The sequence below is a fragment of the Myxine glutinosa genome, chromosome 2 (assembly GCF_964187855.1).
Source record: "Myxine glutinosa chromosome 2, kmMyxGlut1.1, whole genome shotgun sequence".
Classification (NCBI taxonomy): domain Eukaryota; kingdom Metazoa; phylum Chordata; class Myxini; order Myxiniformes; family Myxinidae; genus Myxine; species Myxine glutinosa.
In genome coordinates, this window is record NC_136262.1 from 209,101,329 (window position 1) to 209,121,279 (window position 19,951).

General features: G+C 45.2%; 1 protein-coding gene across 1 annotated transcript in view; it reads left to right on the forward strand.

Moving 5' to 3' along the window:
• LOC137422689 (inactive carboxypeptidase-like protein X2) overlaps positions 1-19,951 on the forward strand; it is a 145,254-nt gene that overhangs the window by 5,243 nt on the left and 120,060 nt on the right. The window contains exon 6 of the mRNA XM_078772881.1: positions 6,253-6,402. Coding sequence (XP_078629007.1) covers positions 6,253-6,402 — 150 coding nt within the window. The remainder of the gene's footprint in view (positions 1-6,252; positions 6,403-19,951) is intronic.

Below are 19,951 nucleotides of genomic sequence, written 5' to 3' on the forward strand. Positions count from 1 at the left end.
TGTTCCACAGCACCTCTGTAGCCTTCATGGTCACCCCATGTGCTTGGATCCACAGTTAAAAAGTCTGACGAGATTTTCAACTTTTCGAAGAATGTTTTTGCGAGTGGTGACACAAATTCTTCAATTCCCTTCTCGCTTAAGGCTTTCATGTCAGGCCGTGGCATCTTTGATGGTTCTTCATCTAATGGACGCTCGCCTTTCAGTGCTTCCACCATCAGTTGTTTAGTAGCGATAGGTACTTGTTTGTCGAAGAAAGCCAACCCCACCAGCTCTTTTGACAAGTACCACAGATGGTTCCTCAACTTCTCATTGGTGGCTGTTGAGATTGCACGACTTGTAGTCTTGTAAGATATCAAGGTCTTCATCAGCAGATCATTCATTGGAGCTTCAGCTGCACTTGGAACTTTCATCCAGGCTTGCAAATACACTTCAGAAACAAACAGACAAATTTATCGTATGCCATTCCTCTCTCATGCCATCAGCTTGAACTGTTGGTGGAAAAGCCAGATTTTGAGACTAGATGGCCTTCGACATCCATCTTGCATGGTGAATCGCACCAGGAGCAAGGAAATGAATGCCACGAGCAGGAACTCCTCCAAGAAACAAAATGGTCAGTTCCAGAAGTTCTTTACAATCACCCCGTGGCTGATTGAGGTCAAGCTGCTTCTTTGCAAAATCGCTAACTTTATCAGTCACAGGGAGAATGCGGTCTTTGACAGATTCATCAGTTTTTAGTGTTACGTGACCTCAATCTTATGGCCTATAGGGGGAAATGTCCAAGGGTGCTGGACTACCTCTAAATATTTATGAATGTAGATGACATTTGGCCTGCTCTGTTTCTAGGGACGATGGACCAGTTGTAGATGGTGAGAGCTTAACATTTCAAACGTTCAAAAATATGGGCCACCCTAATGTATATATTGTTGCAGATCTCAACGTCGGCCCCTTTTCCCCTTACCAAGGGGGGATTAATCCCCTTGTCCGCGACTGACTGACGTGAGTCCTGGGGGTCCCAATGCTCCTTCCGGTCGGGAGCAGCCAGGGTATTTGGTCTACGAAAAGTCCCAAGGACCTGAGTGCCACTCCTGACCACGAAGCAGGGTAGGGACTCCCGCTTGAACCACGGTTTTAGATGGTCTAGTTGCCGAGCAGTTTTTAGCAACCCGAAGTTCGAGTCATTAGCATTCACTAACCCGATTCCGAAACATTGGCCAAAATCACGCCACAGGTACTCAATCGAGAAATCACTAAGACGAAACGGATGTAAAGGAAAGAAGGCAAGGTAGGAAGAACAGGGATTTATTACTAATATTTACAAGACCAAAGAAACCAAGGAAGAAGGAAAAATACGAAAATAATTTACAGAAGAGGAAGACACAGTGCAATACTAGCTTACCTATACAGTCTTACTTATTCCCAGGGACAACACAAAGGACAGACGACAATCAGACTTACACGGGGAATGAAGCAGAAATGAATGGCAGGAGGTAGATGGCTGGATGGACGAGAAGGTGGGATCACCGGGCGGGAAGGATGCGGGTCCGGTTGGTGTGACGGCGCGGCTCGAGGTGAGCAGCCGCCGACCCTCCTCAATCGTGTTCGCACGGCGGCGTTGCTTCGCGGCCGCGGTCGAAACTGCCGTCAAAGCTCAAAGCTGCGGTGGTCAAAGCTGCGGTGGATTCAAAGCTGTGGTGGATTCAAAGCTGTGGTGGATTCAAAGCTGCGGTGGATTCAAAGCTGCGGTGGATTCAAAGCTGCGGTGGATTCAAAGCTGCGGTGGTCTCTCGCTTATCTGTGGTTCATCTGCCGCATCTCCTGCATCTCTCTCTGCAGTCCTTCCCCACCCCCTTTTATGAGGCGCGTGGCGATCCAACCGCCGGCCTGTTGGAAACGCCCATCGGTGAGCTCGCCTCGGCCTTGATTGGTCGCGAGGGCTCACCGATCCCGCCCCTTGAGGAGGCGTTGGCAAAGCCACGCCTTGTTCCTGGTGCTCGGCTGACTCCTCCCACCTTCTGCTCCAAGATGACCTCGTGTTCAATGGAGTCTTGGGGTGAAGGTGATGCCAATAACCCCACCCAAAGGGCAGCGAACACTGCCGGCAATTGCGTTTTATGGTGGCAATTGAAAGGCGATTCTATCTTATCTGATTCGGTGCAATGCAGTGTCAATTAATGGGAAACAGAGCCTTAAGCTAATACACATAATAAGGAAATAACTATTTAGAAGGGTATATGATTTTCTACATGCATGCGATGGACTAACTAAGGGGACGACCTTTGACCTATACACAAATGGAGGTATTTACAAGAATCATGACACTATTTACAGAGGGTGATATTTACAACAAAGGATTCTCAAATCCGCAACAATATATATAAATAAATAAATAAATAAATAAATATATATATATATATATATATATATATATATATATATATATATATATATATATATATATATATATATATATATATACAGTGGAACCTTGACTTACGAGTTTAATTCGTTCTGTGACCGAGCTCGTAACTCAATTTGCTCGTTTCTCAAATCAAATTTCCCCATTAAAATGCATTGAAATGCTATTAATCCGTTCCAGCCCGCCAAAAACCACACCAATTTTTTTTTAAATATGCAGTATATATAAAAATATCTCGCGCTTTATATTTCACCTGTATGCAGCATACAAGTTGGCAGGATGGCCTGGACTGGAGGTACGCACACTTGACTCTAAACTGTCCAGCCTGGGTTTGAATCCCGACCCAGCTATAACCTGTCATGTCGGTGTTTCACAGGCAGGGTGATTCATCAATGTGTGTACCGCTAAACTGGGCGCCCCGTTTGCGTCCCATTAGTTGTTGGATGTTAAGGATCTCACCGTGTCTTCCACAAAGAGAAGGCGAGCTATCGCCGGCACTCTGAACAAGTTGTGGCCTGGCATGCTCTTCTCCTCTGCCGTTATATACGTCCTCCTCGGCATCTTTTTCCAGAAGAGCCCTGTCTCGTCACAGTTGAAGATTTGCTGGGGGATGTATCGTTCGGCTTCTATCAGTTCGGCAAAAGTTATAATAAAATCTTCAGCTGCCTTCACATCTGCCTCACCAAGTCGACAATAGTGTAGCAGCATAGCAAACCTGTTGTGCATTTTGTGATACAAGCACCAAATTTGGTACACTAGTAGACTATCATATTATGAAAAGATCTGGATATTGGGCCATCTCAGATTCAGAGATTTGATTTTTGCAAGATTTCGATTCGATTGGGATCGAAGAGAACACCTTCTTCGTCTTCTGTACAGTGAAGTTGCCAGCCCTGAATTCTCTGGCTACATCTGGGTGCTTCATTGGGAGTGCAACCGTGTCCCTCAGGTGAACAGGGACCCACCTGGCATAGTGTGTGTGGTCTAAGGCATGGAACCATGGGACCAGTTCCGTCAGGGCATCAAGGTACGTCGTGAATGAAGCCTGCCGCAGAGAACGCACGTAGACCAGTACCAACATCTCTAGTTCCAGCAGAGTTGCCCAGTACTGAAAGTTGGGAATGTCTTCTCCTCTCTGGTGACACCAGTCTTCGAACTCAGGCAGGTCTTCTGCATCATCAGCATATGTCATACAGTGGCGTTCATACGCACGGTGTTGCAGGATGTGCAGTGCCGCTGCAGTGATTTGATGAGCTCTTCTTGTGCGGGTGACGTGGGCAGCTCGTAGGAAGGAGTCGGCCGTCCCTGGCGTTGCAATCTCAGCTTGCAAAATCTGCAAATCTTGCAAAAATCAAATCTCTGAATCTGAGATGGCCCAATATCCAGATCTTTTCATAATATGATAGTCTACTAGTGTGCCAAATTTGGTGCTTGTATCACAAAATGCACAATTCTTTTGAATATTTGGGCTAAGCCGCCCCACTACAACACGCACACCTCGCTCATGTTTTTCGACGATTGCGTGTTTTATATCCAAGCACATCATCCTCTTCTTCTTCTCAGTACTGCCCTTGGCACTCAATTACTTAGGACTCATGGTTAAAACTAAGAAATTTTCCAAAATAACCAACATGCGAAAACAAAACAGCAGCGATATACGGCAGATATGCTTGCACGGCAAGATAACCACGTGACCGGAACCCACCTGGTGGCGGCTGGCGTAAGCTCCAAAATAACCAAAATGCGAAAACAAAACAGCAGCGATATACGGCAGATATGCTTGCACGGCAAGATAACCACGTGACCGGAACCCACCTGGTGGCGGCTGGCGTAAGCTCCAAAATAACCAAAATGCGAAAACAAAACAGCAGCGATATACGGCAGATATGCTTGCACGGCAAGATAACCACGTGACCGGAACCCACCTGGTGGCGGCTGGCGTAAGCTCCAAAATAACCAACATGCGAAACAAAACAGCAGCGATATACGGCAGATATGCTTGCACGGCAAGATAACCACGTAACCGGAACCCACCTGGTGGCGGGTGGCGTAAGCTCGTAACTCAGATCTCGGCTCGCATCTCAAAGCAATAAACCGCCCGAGCGACGGCTCGTATCTCGGAAAACTCGTAAGTTGGTGCACTCGTAAGTCAAGGTTCCACTGTATATATATATATATATATATATGTATGTGTATATATATATATATATATATATATATATGTATGTATATATATATATATATGTATATATATATATATATATGTATATATATATATATATATATCTATATATATATATATATATATATATATATATATATATATCTATATCTATATATATATATATATATATATATATATATATATATATATATATATATATATATATATATATATATATATATATACACAGTCATGTGAAAAAGTAAGTACACCCCATGTAAAGTTTTGACTTTTTCAACATATTTCAACATACAGCTATTTGATCTTCATTTCAACAATATTGATAGATAAAGGTGATATAATATAACAAATATCATGAAACATTTACATTTTGTAGTCCATTGTATAATTTAAATAAACATAAATGCAAATTTCACATGTGGAAAAAGTAAGTACACCCTTGGCTCGAATAGGTGGTATTGCCCTCTTTGGCAGAAACAACCTGAAGTAGGCATTTCTTATAAATGTCTACCAGTCTCTGACATCAATTGGGAGAAATTTTTTGCCCACTCCTCCATGCAGAATTCTTTCAGCTGTGTGATGTTTGAGGGGTTTCTTGCATGCACAGCTCGTTTCAAATCCCCCCACAACATCTCGATGGGATTTAGATCCGGGCTTTGACTTGGCCATTCCAGAACCCTCCATTTCTTTCTTTTCAGCCATTCCTTGGTGGATTTACTGGTATGTTTAAGGTCATTGTCATGTTGCAAGGTCCACCTTCGGTTGAGCTTCAACTCTCCGACAGATGGCCTCACATTATCCTCAAGCACCCTCTGGTACAATGAAGAATTCATAGTGGATTCTATGATGGTGAGCTGCCCAGGCCATGATGCAGCAAAGCTGCCCCAAACCATAATATTTCCACCACCATGCTTTGCAGTTGGTATCAGGTTCTTGTGGTCAAAGGCTGTCTTTGGTTTTCGCCAAACATGTCTTCTGGTACTGTGGCCAAATTGCTCTACCTTTGACTCATCTGTCCAGAGCACATTGTTCCAGAAGTGCAGGTCTTTGCCTCGGTGTTCATTGGCAAACTTTAGTCTTGCCCTGATGTTCTTTCTGGACAGCAAAGGTTTCCTCCTGGCACACCTCCCATGTAGATCAAATTTGTGCAGCCTCTTTCTAATGGCAGACTCGTGCACTTTGACATCAACAGTGGCAAGAGCTACCTGTAGGTCCCGTGATGACATTCTGGGGTTCTTAGAGACTTCTTTCAGCATCTTGCGGTCTGCTCTCGGGCTGAACTTGCTGGGCTGAAAAATTGATTTTATTTTTTAAGCGCTCCAGGTATAGTGCCTGAGCCTTTGTACTTATGTGTAATGTAATATTAAATTACCCCCAATTAGTGTGTGTGTGTATTATTATATTACATATAAATTTCCCTTTGTAGGTGTGGGGAAGCGTTTTCGGCACCCAACAAAAATAGTAAAAAAAAACAAATTGACGCCGGACAAGTCTCCTGCTAGTCCATAATAAGAAAGGGGGTAAGCGGGAATTCCCATTTTGCGTATGTAATGTAATTAATGAATACCGCTTTACAAAAGCACATGCTACAAATAATCATGTGACCTAGTTTTACCACCTTCAGGTACTTTCCATGGAGTTGTGTTCCTAGATTTTTCCAGGAATTCGGACACGGACACGCCTGTGTTAAACAACCTTGCCCGGCCAGTGCTGGCACGATACGTGCGAGTGAGGCCACAAGGCTGGAACTGGAGGGGCAACATCTGCCTACGCTTGGAAGTCCTTGGATGTCCCGAGCCAGGTTTGAATCCTACCCTCACTTCCTTCCATCTTCCTCTGTATATATATTGTTACAGTCCGCGGTTAAGGATGTTATGTTTGCCGAGCGGAGGCACCGCGACCTAACAGTTTCCCCGATTCACCCGATTCACCCGAACGTTGGCCGTATCGCGCCACAGATATTCAATATGGAAAACTCTAAAGCAACCGAATGTAAAGAGGAAGAAGAAGACGTACAGCAGAGTAACGGGATTTATTATTTACACACACAAGCAAAAGGAGCAGTCACGGTTATGTACAGGGAACATTGAAAAAGCAGGTGACACAGTGAAAATTACTAGCTTATACAAACTTAATTAAATACCAGGACAGAACAAACAGAAACGGACTCACATGGGGAATTGCAGAGTGGATTGGCTGGAAGGAGGTGTGTGGCTGGAGGGGGAGGACGGCACGGAGCTGGCTGGAGCTTGATCCCGCATGGGACGTCGGGCTGGACCTCGACGGCCGCTGATGCCACCGATCCTGTCGTGTGCGCGGGATCACGGGTCGGAGCTGCTTGGTGGAGCCGACGCGCTGGTGGGGGGTCTGGCGTGACGGGTTCTCTCCTCTCTCTTTCCTGGTCCAACCACTCTTCACCACCGACAACTCAACGCAACCAACGCAACCACTCAACGCAACCACTGACCACCACTGACGACCAACTCTGACCAAAACCACACAACTCAGCTCTTGTCATCGACCTCTTTGCAACTTCTTGCGCGCGCGCCTTTATAGCGCCTCCGGCGATTAAGCTGCCGGTTTTAGGACACGCCCATCGGTGTGCTCACCTCGGCCATGGTTGGTCGCGCGACCCTCTGGCTCCGCCCTTGATGACGACGGGCGGGCACGCCTTTCTTCCCCGACCCGAGCACATGTTCAATGGCGGCTTTGGAGGGGATGTAATTGGCAAATTGAGGCTTGGCCATGACGAAAGGGGAAATGGAGGTTTTTGGGAATGGAATGAAGAATGAAGGGAATCTATCTTTTTCACTTGGTGCAATGGAGTGTCATTTTAATGGAAGACAAGGCCTTACCCTAAAACACATAATAAGGATATAAGCTACTGAACTAGGGTATTATAGTGTCCTTCAATGTATGCTTTATGGAATTAACTACCGGAACGCCCTTTGACCTTTACACAACACTGGAGGCAGGAGGGGCCAGAATCAAGCAATGTTACACAACAATTTACCACAATACAACACAATAAAAAAATACAATCCTCATATCCGCAACAATATATATATATATATATATATATATATATATATATATATATAATGGTATCTGTAATCTGGTTCTCCAACCTAATGAGCGGACAACATGACGTCATCGCCATGCACGTCCGCCTTGCCTGCAAATTTCCATAGGAACCATCTAGCAGTGCGTCATTACGGATTATAAATACAGATACTGTCACAAGTGCATGCAAAACTCACAGTTACCGACCTGGTTTCGCCCTTGTTGGGGCTTCATCAGGGCAACGCAGTGAGCCTTTCCATACACTTGTAACTCTGTGACCCTTTCGGTTTTTATATCAGTCACTATGCGACCTTCATATCATCAGTGGAGAACCGCCAGCAAGGTGTCCCATACAGCTGCTGCTGCACCTTGCTGGGAGCGATACGCAGCAGCAGCTGTATGGGACACCTTGCTGGCGGTTCTCCACTGATGATATGAAGGTCGCATAGTGACTGATATAAAAACCGAAAGGGTCACAGAGTTACAAGTGTATGGAAAGCCTCACTGCGTTGCCCTGATGAAGCCCCAACAAGGGCGAAACCAGGTCGGTAACTGTGAGTTTTGCATGCACTTGTGACAGTATCTGTATTTATAATCCGTAATGACGCACTGCTAGATGGTTCCTTTGGAACTTTGCAGGCAAGGCGGACGTGCATGGCGATGACGTCATGTTGTCCGCTCATTAGGTTGGAGAACCAGATTACAGATACCATTATTAGTAACTCCCAACCGCAACCAGGTCGACTCCATATGATGAGTGGATACCAGAGATAACGTCACTCACCGGGTGGTAGGCGGTGCGTATCGCTCCCAGCAAGGTGCAGCAGCAGCTGTATGGGACACCTTGCTGGCGGTTCTCCACTGATGATATGAAGGTCGCATAGTGACTGATATATACATATATATATATATATATATATATATATATATATATATATATATATATATATATATATATATATATTGTTGCGGATATGAGGATTGCATTTTTTTGATTGTGTTGTATTATATTGGAAATGGTGATGAACATTGTTGAATATGGCCCCTCCTGCCTCCAGAGTTGTGTAAAGGTAAAAAGGGCGTCCCGGTAGTTATTCCATGAAACACCACATTGAAGGACACGATAAAACCCTTGTTCAGTAGCTTATATCTTATTATGTGTTTTAGAGTAAGGCCTTGTCTTCCATTAGAATGACACTCCATTGCACCGAATCAATTAAGAATAGCTCCCCTTCAATCATTCCATTTCCCAGCCAAACTCTCCATCTGTGGGTAAAGCAGTTCACAAGCGTGGGATGCACGCCCTCTCATTTCGCTGCGATAGTGAATATGTGCTCCGTGCTCTGTTTGAACAGGAGGGGCGGGGTCGCCAGGGAGAGGCAAGCCCAGGGCGCGCCACGAAGGGCGTGCCATCGGCGCCATGCCCAAATAAGGAGACAAGCCCGTGGGATTACCATACAAGGTCACGAAACAGAGCAGGTGGGGGGGAGGGCGGTACCAAAACCGAGGGGGGCGTGTCAGACCTGCACTGAAGGTTTTTGGAGAGAAGGGTGCGACGATCGCTGGGACAAGCTAGACCAGAGATACGGCAGATGAGTCCAGGTGCGTAAGAGGGTCGGCAGTCCACCGGGAGAGAGTTCAGAGTTGCACCGTTGTTGCGTGCGAGATACGAAAAGCCTTTGACAAAGAGCCGCTTCAACCAGCCCCGTTTCAACCAGCCGAGTGACCCTGCCGGCGTGCGCTGTAAAGCCGAATACAAGGAGCTGCCGGCGTGCACTGTAAAGCCAAATACAAGGAGCTGCCGGCTCCTCGCTTCCCGCCCGGAGTGGACCTGCTCGCTGTGCCCTGTGATCCACCTGCTCATCCCTCCAAACGATTCCTACCCTTCCATCCATTTGCGTACGTGAGTTTGTTCTGTCGTGCTGTCCTGGGTAGTAAACTAAGTCAGTATAAGCTAGTAATTTGCACTGTGTTACCTGCTTTTTCATGTCCGCTGTAAATACCCGTGACTGCTCTTTTTGCTTATGTGTGTGTAAATAATAAACCCCGTTACTCTTCTGTACGTCTTCTTCTTCTTCCTTTTCTTCACATCCATCATCTTAGTCTTTTCCCCATTGAATATCTGTGGCGCGATACGGCCAACGTTTGGGTGAATGGGGTTTAGTCGGGGAACAACTGTTCGGTCGCCGGAGCCTCCGCTCGGCAAACATACCATCCTTAACCGCGTACCGTAACAATATATATATATATATATATATATATATAGATAGATATATATATAGATATATATATAGATATATATATATATATAGATATATATATATATATATATATATATATATATATATATATATATATATATATATATATATATATATATATATATATATATATATATATATATATATACACACACAACTGCTATCTTATCTCCCGTCCATGCTGGTGCCAAAGGACCAGAATCAAAACGTGTCCTGAAAGGATAAGGTGCTGGCAAACAAAGAGCATTCCTTGAGAGTGCACATACATCGGAATGCAAATGGCTCCCGAGTAAAGTTTGTATAACATTGCTCCCGAGTATAACATTGCTAGAATTAAGCCAATTATATCGCCAACAAAATCAGCAGCAAATAAAAATTCTCATAATTTTCTGTTGTGGAATAAAAACAACGACATTGTTTGGTTCTTTGTGAGCAGTAATAGAGTTGTAATCAACCTTGATAAAACAGCTTTCATATGCCCTTTACACACCGCAAATGGACCTTCATCAGATTGGGAGGAATTCAAGTGGTGACGTGAGTTTTTCATAATGACGTTTCATTTTGTATTTTTAACAGGATATAAGGCTCATCGTTAAGCTGCCACACACACAACTCACAAACATGGATGTACAGACAAAAACATGACGATAACACATTTAAACCGTTAGATGAGACAAACACAGCCACTGAGCTTGGGGGAAGCTCAGGTGTGCCAAACTCTGGGTACGAGCAGCGTCATCATAGCAATAGCACCACTTTTCTCAACCGCACTCAGCAGGGCATATAGTCCCTAACGTGAATTTGTTTTGTATTTTTTTATATACAAGATCGAGATTCGTGTAAGAGCTAACATCAATGACAAAAAAAAGGACACAAGATATATAATAAAGGGAGCAGGAGACAAGATGGGGAGAGAGGGGGAAGCACACAAGTACAACATTTGAGAGCAGGGACATCGGAAGATCTGTAGGAGGGAGAGGGCTTGGGGGGAGGAGGCGTGGAAAGGGGGGTGGGGGTGGGAGAGTTAAAAAAACACATGGACACTGCTACGACTTCCAGGAAAGAAGTTGGTATTTCAGAAAAGTGGATCTGGGGTGAAATTAATGGGGGTAGAAAAGATCAAGGTTTTGGATGGGGGAAGATAAGAGATGGTGGTGAACAGCTGTTTTAAAGACTTGGAGGGAGGAGTGGGATTGAAGAGAGTGAGGGAGTTTGTTCCAGAGGCGGAAGTAAAGAGGAATGAAAGAGTGAATTTGAGCAGAGAGTCTTGATTTTGGCAGTTTTACCATAAGAGGGTTGCTGGCAGATCTTGTGCAGCCTGCAGGAATATTTGGGGGACAGTGCACAGAGAGAGCTGGGGGAGCAAGGCCGGAGAGGAGTCGGTAGAAGACAGAAAGACCACCAACCTGCCTGCGGTGAGTGAGTGAAAGACCCTCACAATCAGCTTCATCGCGGGAGATTCCAATGATTCTGAAAGCTTTGGTTTCAACAGCGTGAAGCCGAGCTGGGTGTGAGGAAGGAGCACCAGCCCAGACGGGAGAGCAGTACTCCATTGAGCTGCGGGTGAATGCCTTGTATGTGGTGAGGAGCTCAGGTGTGCCAAGGAAGGACTTCGCACGACCGATGATGCCCATTTGGTGACTGGCTTTGGAGGCCAGCTTGGAAATGTGGTTTTCCCAAGTGTTACATATTTATGTGAATTACTATTCCGGGCTTTGCTTATCAATGTGTAGTCGATTAAAGCTTGTTGTGATTAAAGGGTCAGGAGCCCTTCTGAGAAAAAGGAGACCGGAAACGGAAGAAAAAAAGACACGAGGTCCTGGAGACGCGACGATTCTTCTTCTTCCTCGCCGAGCTCGGAGGCGGGCGGTATCGATTGAGCAACGTCAGAGAATCGGCGTTTCAAAGCCCGTCTGGCGAGAGGAGTTACCGGGACGTGTAACTACCCTTTGACACGTCAAGTAACTGTGGGTTCGTGCACGGAACCAAGCAGCTGGCACAGTTCGCCTCGCCGTCTACAAGGCCGCGTACGGGTCGCACCTAGGGCCGCGCGCGCTGGGCAAGCCGCGTGTTGCTTTGCCTGCTTTACATTACCGCTTTGCTGGGCCAGGAGGTGCGCGCTGCAGCCGTTGTTCCCGGTACGGGACGTGCCCGGTGAAAGCACGTCAGGAAGGGTCCGTTCAACCGCCCACGTGCGGAGATCGAACTACAGGAGTACGGAGACGTTGTGAGAGACATTGACCACGGAGGGAGTCGGGAGTGGGGCTCACGTGAGGAATGTATAAGATGGCCATCTTAGAGTTATTAATATTATAGATGAGTTTACATCTTTGTACTATTGATTGCTGATTGTGGATGGTTGTTGATTGCTCGGGGAATATATCATTGATTATTCCGGATCCTTGGTGTGGGGTTTCTTATTGATTGGAATTAATATTGATTGCGTTACGAAAGCGCAGAAATAATAGATCTTTCTGGTGGAGTTCCTCTCACGGTCCGGGGGTCACCGAGACCAGGTAGTCACCGGGAGGACCAAGTAACACAAGAAAGATCATGGCAGATAGTGAGACCGAAAAGCTTGAGCAACAGAACTTCTTGGAGAGGATTGTTCAGAAAGTAGATGGGAGGGTTGTCCAGACGGTCTTTTCGGAGACATAGTGAGAGTGTGAAATTTGTCAGGATTAATTTGAATTGTTTAAATAATTTTTTTTTTACATTTTATAACAATTTTTTGTTTTATTAATTTTGATTAATTTGATTTGTGATTAGTCTTGTCAACATTTCACATGAAAAATCATTTGTAAGCGGGACAATCGATACTCAGGTTTAAAAGACACTAACTATTGCAATTGCCTGGCAAGGAAAGGCTTCAATCTGACGTTTTGGCCACAGAGTGGTCTTCATCGGGGATTATGCTGGTAACATACCAGGTAAGTTAAATACGTGCAGAGAGGAGGGACGGTATGAGATGTGTTACGGATGTCACTTCCGTTGTTGTGATTTTCAGCCACTGTAAACATTTTTGATTTTATGTACTATTATTGTTGTCGTTTAAGGGAGATAGAGATTACTATGTTCAAAAGGTAAAAAAGTTAATGTTTTAAATTAAACCAGAACCGGACGACGACGAAGAGGAAGAGGAGGAAGAGAAGGCGGAGCGAGTGAGTCGGACAAGAAGCCGATCTGCTTCGAGGTCTGGAGCGAACGATTGGCGAACGAGGGTCACGAGTGAACTTTGGGTTTCCCGGGAAAGGGATTCCTGCGACAGAGTTGTTTTCACTGTGACAGATCAACCTGCGTGTCAGGTTTTGCGGTCGATTCCAAAGAGAATCGTTGGAGTGCCGTTACGCCACGAGAACGGGCCGTCGGCCATTTTGATTCGCGCGCTTTGCGCATCGCTCAAGGTTTTTCACTTCGTTTCAACCATTTTCACCGCATTCAGACGTTAATCTGGTGTGCGTGTGTCACGTGACTTTTGAGTAGGAAATCTGCGGTTCGCTGATTTGGAGCCGTGGAACAACCAAATTCACCGCATTCAGAGGTTAATCTGGTGTGCGTGTGTCACGTGACTTTTGAGTCGGAAATCTGCGGTTCGCCGATTTGGAGCCGTGGAATGTCCATACCCGAGGGTGTGATTTCCCAGTCACCTTGAGGGCACCAATGCGCAGCTTTGGCAGTGGGACTGTGACAGTCATCCGAACGGGATTCTGGTCTCGATTGGACATCGTTCTGACGATCGCTGGAGCGGATCGACTTTGGCTTGATGCCACAATAGAGACATTGGGGAATGTTCTTCTTTTCGTTCACTTGGAGCACAGTGAGTTATATTGTACGAACCTGATGGTACCATCATAGGAAATATATATTGGTTGTACAATTGATTACTATTGTTGTTGTACTGTTATTCGTGTGTGTCCTTAATACAATATTTGTTTGTTGGTAACAATTGGTGTGGCTTCACCATTGATCTTTGACATACAGAATAACACATCTTTCTTCCGTGACTCCCCTCGGGGCTCGGAGGTACACCGTGACCGGGGTTTGGGGAGGAGCATGTAACAGATGGAAGGAAGCAAAGTGAAAAGGGAGTCTTTTCAGAGATACATAGTAAGAGTGTGAGATTTGTCCGGATTGAAAGACATGTTCCACTTGTTTGACCAGTCTGTGATTTTGTCCAGGTCTACTGAGAGTGAAGAGGCTGCAGACTGCCGATCTGAGGGATGAGGAAAGGAGCGGCAGAGGGTGGAGTCATCAGCAAAGATAATGAGAGGATTTTCCAAGAGTCAGAGAGATCATTGATGAAGACCAGAAAAAGCACAGGGCGCAGAACACTGCCTTGGGGAACTCTTGCCTGAACAGGAAGGGGAGATGAGAGAAACCCATTCAGGGCCACACGTTGCCTATGACCAGAGAGGAAGTCCACAAGACATGCGTGGAGATTTCCATGGATACCATAGAAGGAGAGTTTGGTGTGCAGAGCGGGGTGCCTGACCGTATTGAAGGCATGTGATATGTCAAGGGAGACAGCTCTGATTTGCTGTTTGGCATTGAGGACCTCCATCCATTGTTGAGACAGCAGAAGCAGCATGTCCAGAGTGAGAGTGACCTGGTTTGAAACCAAATTGATGATCAGAGTTCAAGCCATTGGAGAAGAGGAAGGATTTGATATCAGAAACAATGATGGATTCCATGACTTTGCTGATAATTGGGAGCAAGCTGATTGGTCTGTAGTTGCAAGGATCTGTTTTTGAACCTTTTTGTGTAAAGCGGTAATGTTGGCTGATTTCCAAACTGATGGCAGATGATCTTGAGCCAAAGAGAGGGTGAAGAGAATAGAGAGAGGGTGTGAAAGAGCAGCAGAGCAGGATTTTAGGACCCATGGGCTGATGCCGTTTTTCTAGTTGCAGAATCAGTGTCGAGGTTTGACAGGAACTTCTCCACCTTGTCAGGAGAGAAGGACACAGAGTCCAGGAGCAGCTGGGTTCGACTGGGCAAGGTGGGTACATAGAGAGATGGGTTTGAGACACAAGATTTTGAGGAAAACACAGAGTTGAGGCATTCGGCTTTGTCACGTGCAGTGTCAAATGTGTAGCCATTTGAGGTAAGGGAGGGGATGGAGGGGGAACAAACACCAGAAACAGATTTGACCAGACGCCACCAGGATTTGGAGGACGGTGACAGGCTTGAGAACTCAATCTTGATAGTAGAGAGATATTGTTTCCTGGCTCTCCTGAGGGTAGACACACACTTGTTCCAAGCTTGGTGGAAGGAACTGAGATTGTCTTCAGTTGGATTAGCCTTCCAAGAGGTAAAGGCAAGTTGTTTCAGGGAAACTGCCTCACCACAAGATTCAGTAAACCATGGACGGGAGGAAGGGTATGACAACTGAAGACGAGATGGGATAAATCTGTGCATGAGAGAGAGAGCAATTTACTTTGGAAGAATTCCCAGGAAGAGTTGATGTCAGAGGCGGCAGACATGAGAGACCAGCCCAGATGATTGATGGCTGCTTGAAGACCATGCCAGTTGGCCTGAGTGAAATTCCAGACTTGTCAACGCTGAGGAGGCTCTCTGAGAATGGCCAGAGAGATATTCACTTTAACAAGCACATGATCAGAAGAACTGATTGGAGCAGAAGAAGAGCAGCAGACATTTGCAGTGAAGTTTGTCATAACCAAGTCTAGAAGAGAAGATACTCCATTGACTGAGATCCGGGTCGGGAAATTGACAGATTGTTTCAGTCCCAGTGAGTTGCAGAAGTCCTTTGCTGAGGTGCCATGGCTGGTGTGAGAGGTACCCATACACAGCCAGCTGGCATGATGACAGTTGAATTCGCCACATATGAGGAAGAGAGAGTTGGGATGGGTGGATAGAAGTTGGTTCATGTCAGACAGCGAAATGTAAATGGAGTCAGCACTGTTTGGAGGACGGTACAGAACACATATGAACAAAAGTTGGGAGTGGAGAGGAAGCCGTAGCCAGAGGCACTCCTGGGGGTAGGGTGGAGGGAGGGCAGTGCAAAAAGAGTGAGGAAGAGAGTTTTTAATAAAGATAGCCACTCCACCACCAGAACGAGGCTCAGGTCTATCATACCGGAGAAGGGAGTAACCAGGACGAGATATTAAGGAATCAGAGACATCTTGAAGGAGGAAAGTTTCTGTTAAGCAGATTACATCTGGTTTGTCAGAAGCAACCTGTATGGAGAGATCAATCAGGTTTGAGCGAAGGCCCTGGATGTTTGAGGGCTATACCGTTAAGGAAGAGGGAGGGGGAGCATCGGGTACAGGACAGGGGAGGGGAAGGGTAGGGCAAGATGAAGGGTGAGAGGGGGAGGTAGGTAGAGCTTTTGATAGTGTGTCAGAGATTGCATAAGAGTTAGGAGAAAGGGAAGGATGAGGAGGGCAAAACATTTGATGGTGATGTCATGAGGTACAGTGAGGAGCTGTTTGAGGGGGGGGGGGGGGGGAAGAGCAAAGTAGAAGGTTGGAGGAGGTGGAGGTATGAGATAGAAGGGAGACGGAGTGTGGAGGAGGCAGCTTTGAGGAGGAGGGGGGAGGGGGGAGAATTGGAGAAAGATGGTAGGGGGGGGGGAGATTTGAATGGGAGGGGTTGGGGGGGTGTTTTGAAGGGGAGGGGTGAGGGGGGAGTTTTGAAAGGGAGGAGAGAGGGGGAAGATTTGAAGTGGAGGAGCAAGGGGGGAGATTTGGAGGGGAAGGGCGAGGGGGGATAATTGAAAGGGAGGGGTGAGGGGGGAGTTTAGAAAGTGGATGATTAATGAAAGACGAACATTTATTACAAACTGGATTTATTGTGATTTTCAAGTCAGAGATCCGTTTTAAAACGATAGCGGAGGGGTAGAATGAAGGTGAGTTTGGAGAAAGTAGGGAGGAGGTCCTGTAATAGGTTGAATTTATTTTTGAAGTGGAATGAATTTAAGACGAAATTGAAAAAAGCCTTTTAAATTGGAAGAAAAACAGCGTGTTGTAATAAACCACTGAATAAAACACTGCAGGGGAAGGTTTAAACATATTTAAACAGAACTGTGAAGAACAATCTGGGAAAAGTCTCAAAGTGAAGACGTGGATTTTAGAAGGAAGGAGAAAGGGTTTGAGTGAGTATGGAGGAAACTGGAGTTGAAAAGGTTGGACAAATAGGAGATAAAGGGGGCGGGGCACAAGGCGAGATGAGGGTGCAAGAGAACAAGCACGTGTCAGCGAGGAAAGAAAGAATTAATAAAGGAATTTTTTTGTGTTTTTTTTTGTATTTAAAACGTTTGACAAAGGATAAGATGTTCGTGGGAGGTAGGGGGCGGGGGGGGGGGGCAAAAAGAAAATCAAAGAAACAAGCAAATATAGCGAAGGAAAGAACTTATATTCACAATATACCGACATGGGGATGGAGCCTAGATAGACCAGGCCTTTGAGGTGCGCACAAAAAACGACTAATTACACACAAGTTTGCAATCATTACAAAACCAAAACTAACTAGAAACACACAATAACACATACGCAATAAAATAACCAGTGGAAATTCGACAAAGACACGAATGGCAAAGACACGACAATACTCAAACTTCGATGCCGTGGAGAGAATGAAGCAAGCCTCCACGCTCGAGGGACCGGAAGCGTAGCCATTTCCTCCTCCCCATTGCATGCCAACCTCTGTGAATTGTCTGTGTTCTTATCCAAAATGCTGAACATCAGGGAAGGAAGCAGCATATACCATTTTAAAAGTTTTTGGTATGACTCGGCAGGTGTTTGAACCGTCGACCTCCCAGACTTTATGTTGAAGGCTACAGTCATGGACTATATAGTCCTCATCGAGGCCAGGCCTTAAATAAAAGAGAAGAAACGTGGATGATGAAATGATGTTTGTTTGTAAGAAAGAGAGATTGAAGCTAGCCCGGTAGCTATAGTTTGAGTGAGACAGAACGTAAGACCAGCAATCCTGACACACAGAGAGTAAGATGGTTCCGGGCACCACTTTCACGCTCCTAAGTCAGAACGGAAGTACTACCCTGAGCGGTTTCTGTCTACAACATCCTACTTTAAAAAACCGGGCCAACCCGATTAGTGTTTTTTAGGAGACACCATTTCCTTACTGGATGGCCATTGGCTCCTGAAGGTAGCTCATCCGCTCTTTAACAGGTATTGATTTTAGTCCTGCGGGGTGTCACAGTCATCCTCCCTAATGGCAAGCCAGTAAGGGTAGTCGATGAAGTCGCCGATTGCCCAACCATGCGGTAGGTAGCACGGGTTAACAGTGGCAGTCAAGAGACCTCACCTGACTCACCTGATCTTAGAATGGACGCTCTAACTATTACACCACCGAGTCTGGTCAGCCCAAAGACAACAGTAAATGAGTGATAACAATGAGATACATAAGAGTAGAACTTGTACCAATCAGCTTCTTTCATCTTTTTTCAATGCGTTTTTCATTACAGTAAATACCCTTAGCTTATTTTTTTACCTGCGCCACCGAAGAAAGAATTGATTGATGAAAAGGAAGAATTGATTCAAATTTGAGGAAAGATTCCAATCCGGATCTGGATCTGAGAATTATTATGTGATTCTTCACCATTGGGAGATAGAGCTAAAAACGATAGATAGCAGGATATATCAATACGTTGTGGACGAGTGATTATAAAACTAGGTAGATGAGTTTGTAGGCACCAAGAACAAGACGATTAGAGTTTGTTTCAGGTCAGAATCCAGATCCGGCCTATCAGTAGGATACAAAACGTAAACTGTTCAGCCTGATGGAGTTAGGCGCTCGACCGAGTGCAATTCTAGTTACCCTCGCCAGAGGACAGGGTATTGCATTTGAGTCCGTTTGTTTGTCTGTTTTTGTTTGTCTGTCTGTTTGTCCGCACTGAATAAATATGATTTTCTCTGCAACCCTTGGTCCGATTGACAGGAAGTTTTCACCATAGGTGCAACTCCACCTGTAGAATTATTTTAAATAATTATGACGTCATAGGTCACGTGGTTGGGCCGCCATCTTGGAAAAAACGAAAAAATTTGCACCTCTATATCTCCGAAAGTGCTGAATAGAAAAATTGAGAGATGGCTCATTGTAAAGAACTCTCCGTGGGGAATAAAATATGTTAATGATGATGTCATAGGTGCTTCCATTATGACGTCATAATTCGACAAGTACAAAACTTCATCCAATCAAGATGAAATTTCTTGAGCGCCATGTCGGCATAAACTGGTGGAGAAAGAAAAGAATGATGACGTCATCAGTTACGTGGTTTGGCCGCCATCTTGGAAAAACCAAAAAACTTTGCACCTCTATATCTCCGAAAGCGCTGAATAGAAAAAATTGAGATATGGCTCCTTGTAAAGAACTCTCCATGGGGAATAAAATATGTTAATGATGATGTCATAGGTGCCTCCATTATGACGTCATAATTCGACAATTACAAAACTTCATCCGATCAAGATGAAATTTCTTGAGCATAATCTAGGAATAAATTAGTTTTGGAAAAAAAATAATGACGTCATCGGTCACGTGGTTCGGCCGCCATATTTGTTTTAACACTAAAGCCTTAAAAACCACTGAGAATACATCCTGGTGAGGGTTTGCAATATCTGATTGCTCTTTTTCATGTTGTAATTGTTTTTATGCAGAAATCTAGGCTCATGTGGGAGCTAATTACAACAGAAGGCAGGAGATTCACAGACTGACAAGGCTCAGAGGGGCACGGGGAGACTAGAACATTGCACATAAGGATGTGGAGCGTCGTAGAGTAAAGAGAGAGGGAAAAGGTGGATTTAAGAGAGCAGTTTTGAGGATGGAAGAAAGCATGAAATGATGATGGGCAGCACTCTTGAATAACTGGAGGGAACAGACAGGGAGACGGTTCCAGATGAGACAATAGAGGTGAATTAATGAAAGGTTGCATGCAGCTTATAATTATCGTCCTATTTGCAGATAATCTTATAAACAATCCCATTTAAACTTTCACAAAGATTTTCCATCCCATTCCCAACTGAAATCTCCCCCATATTTAGTCCACTCTGA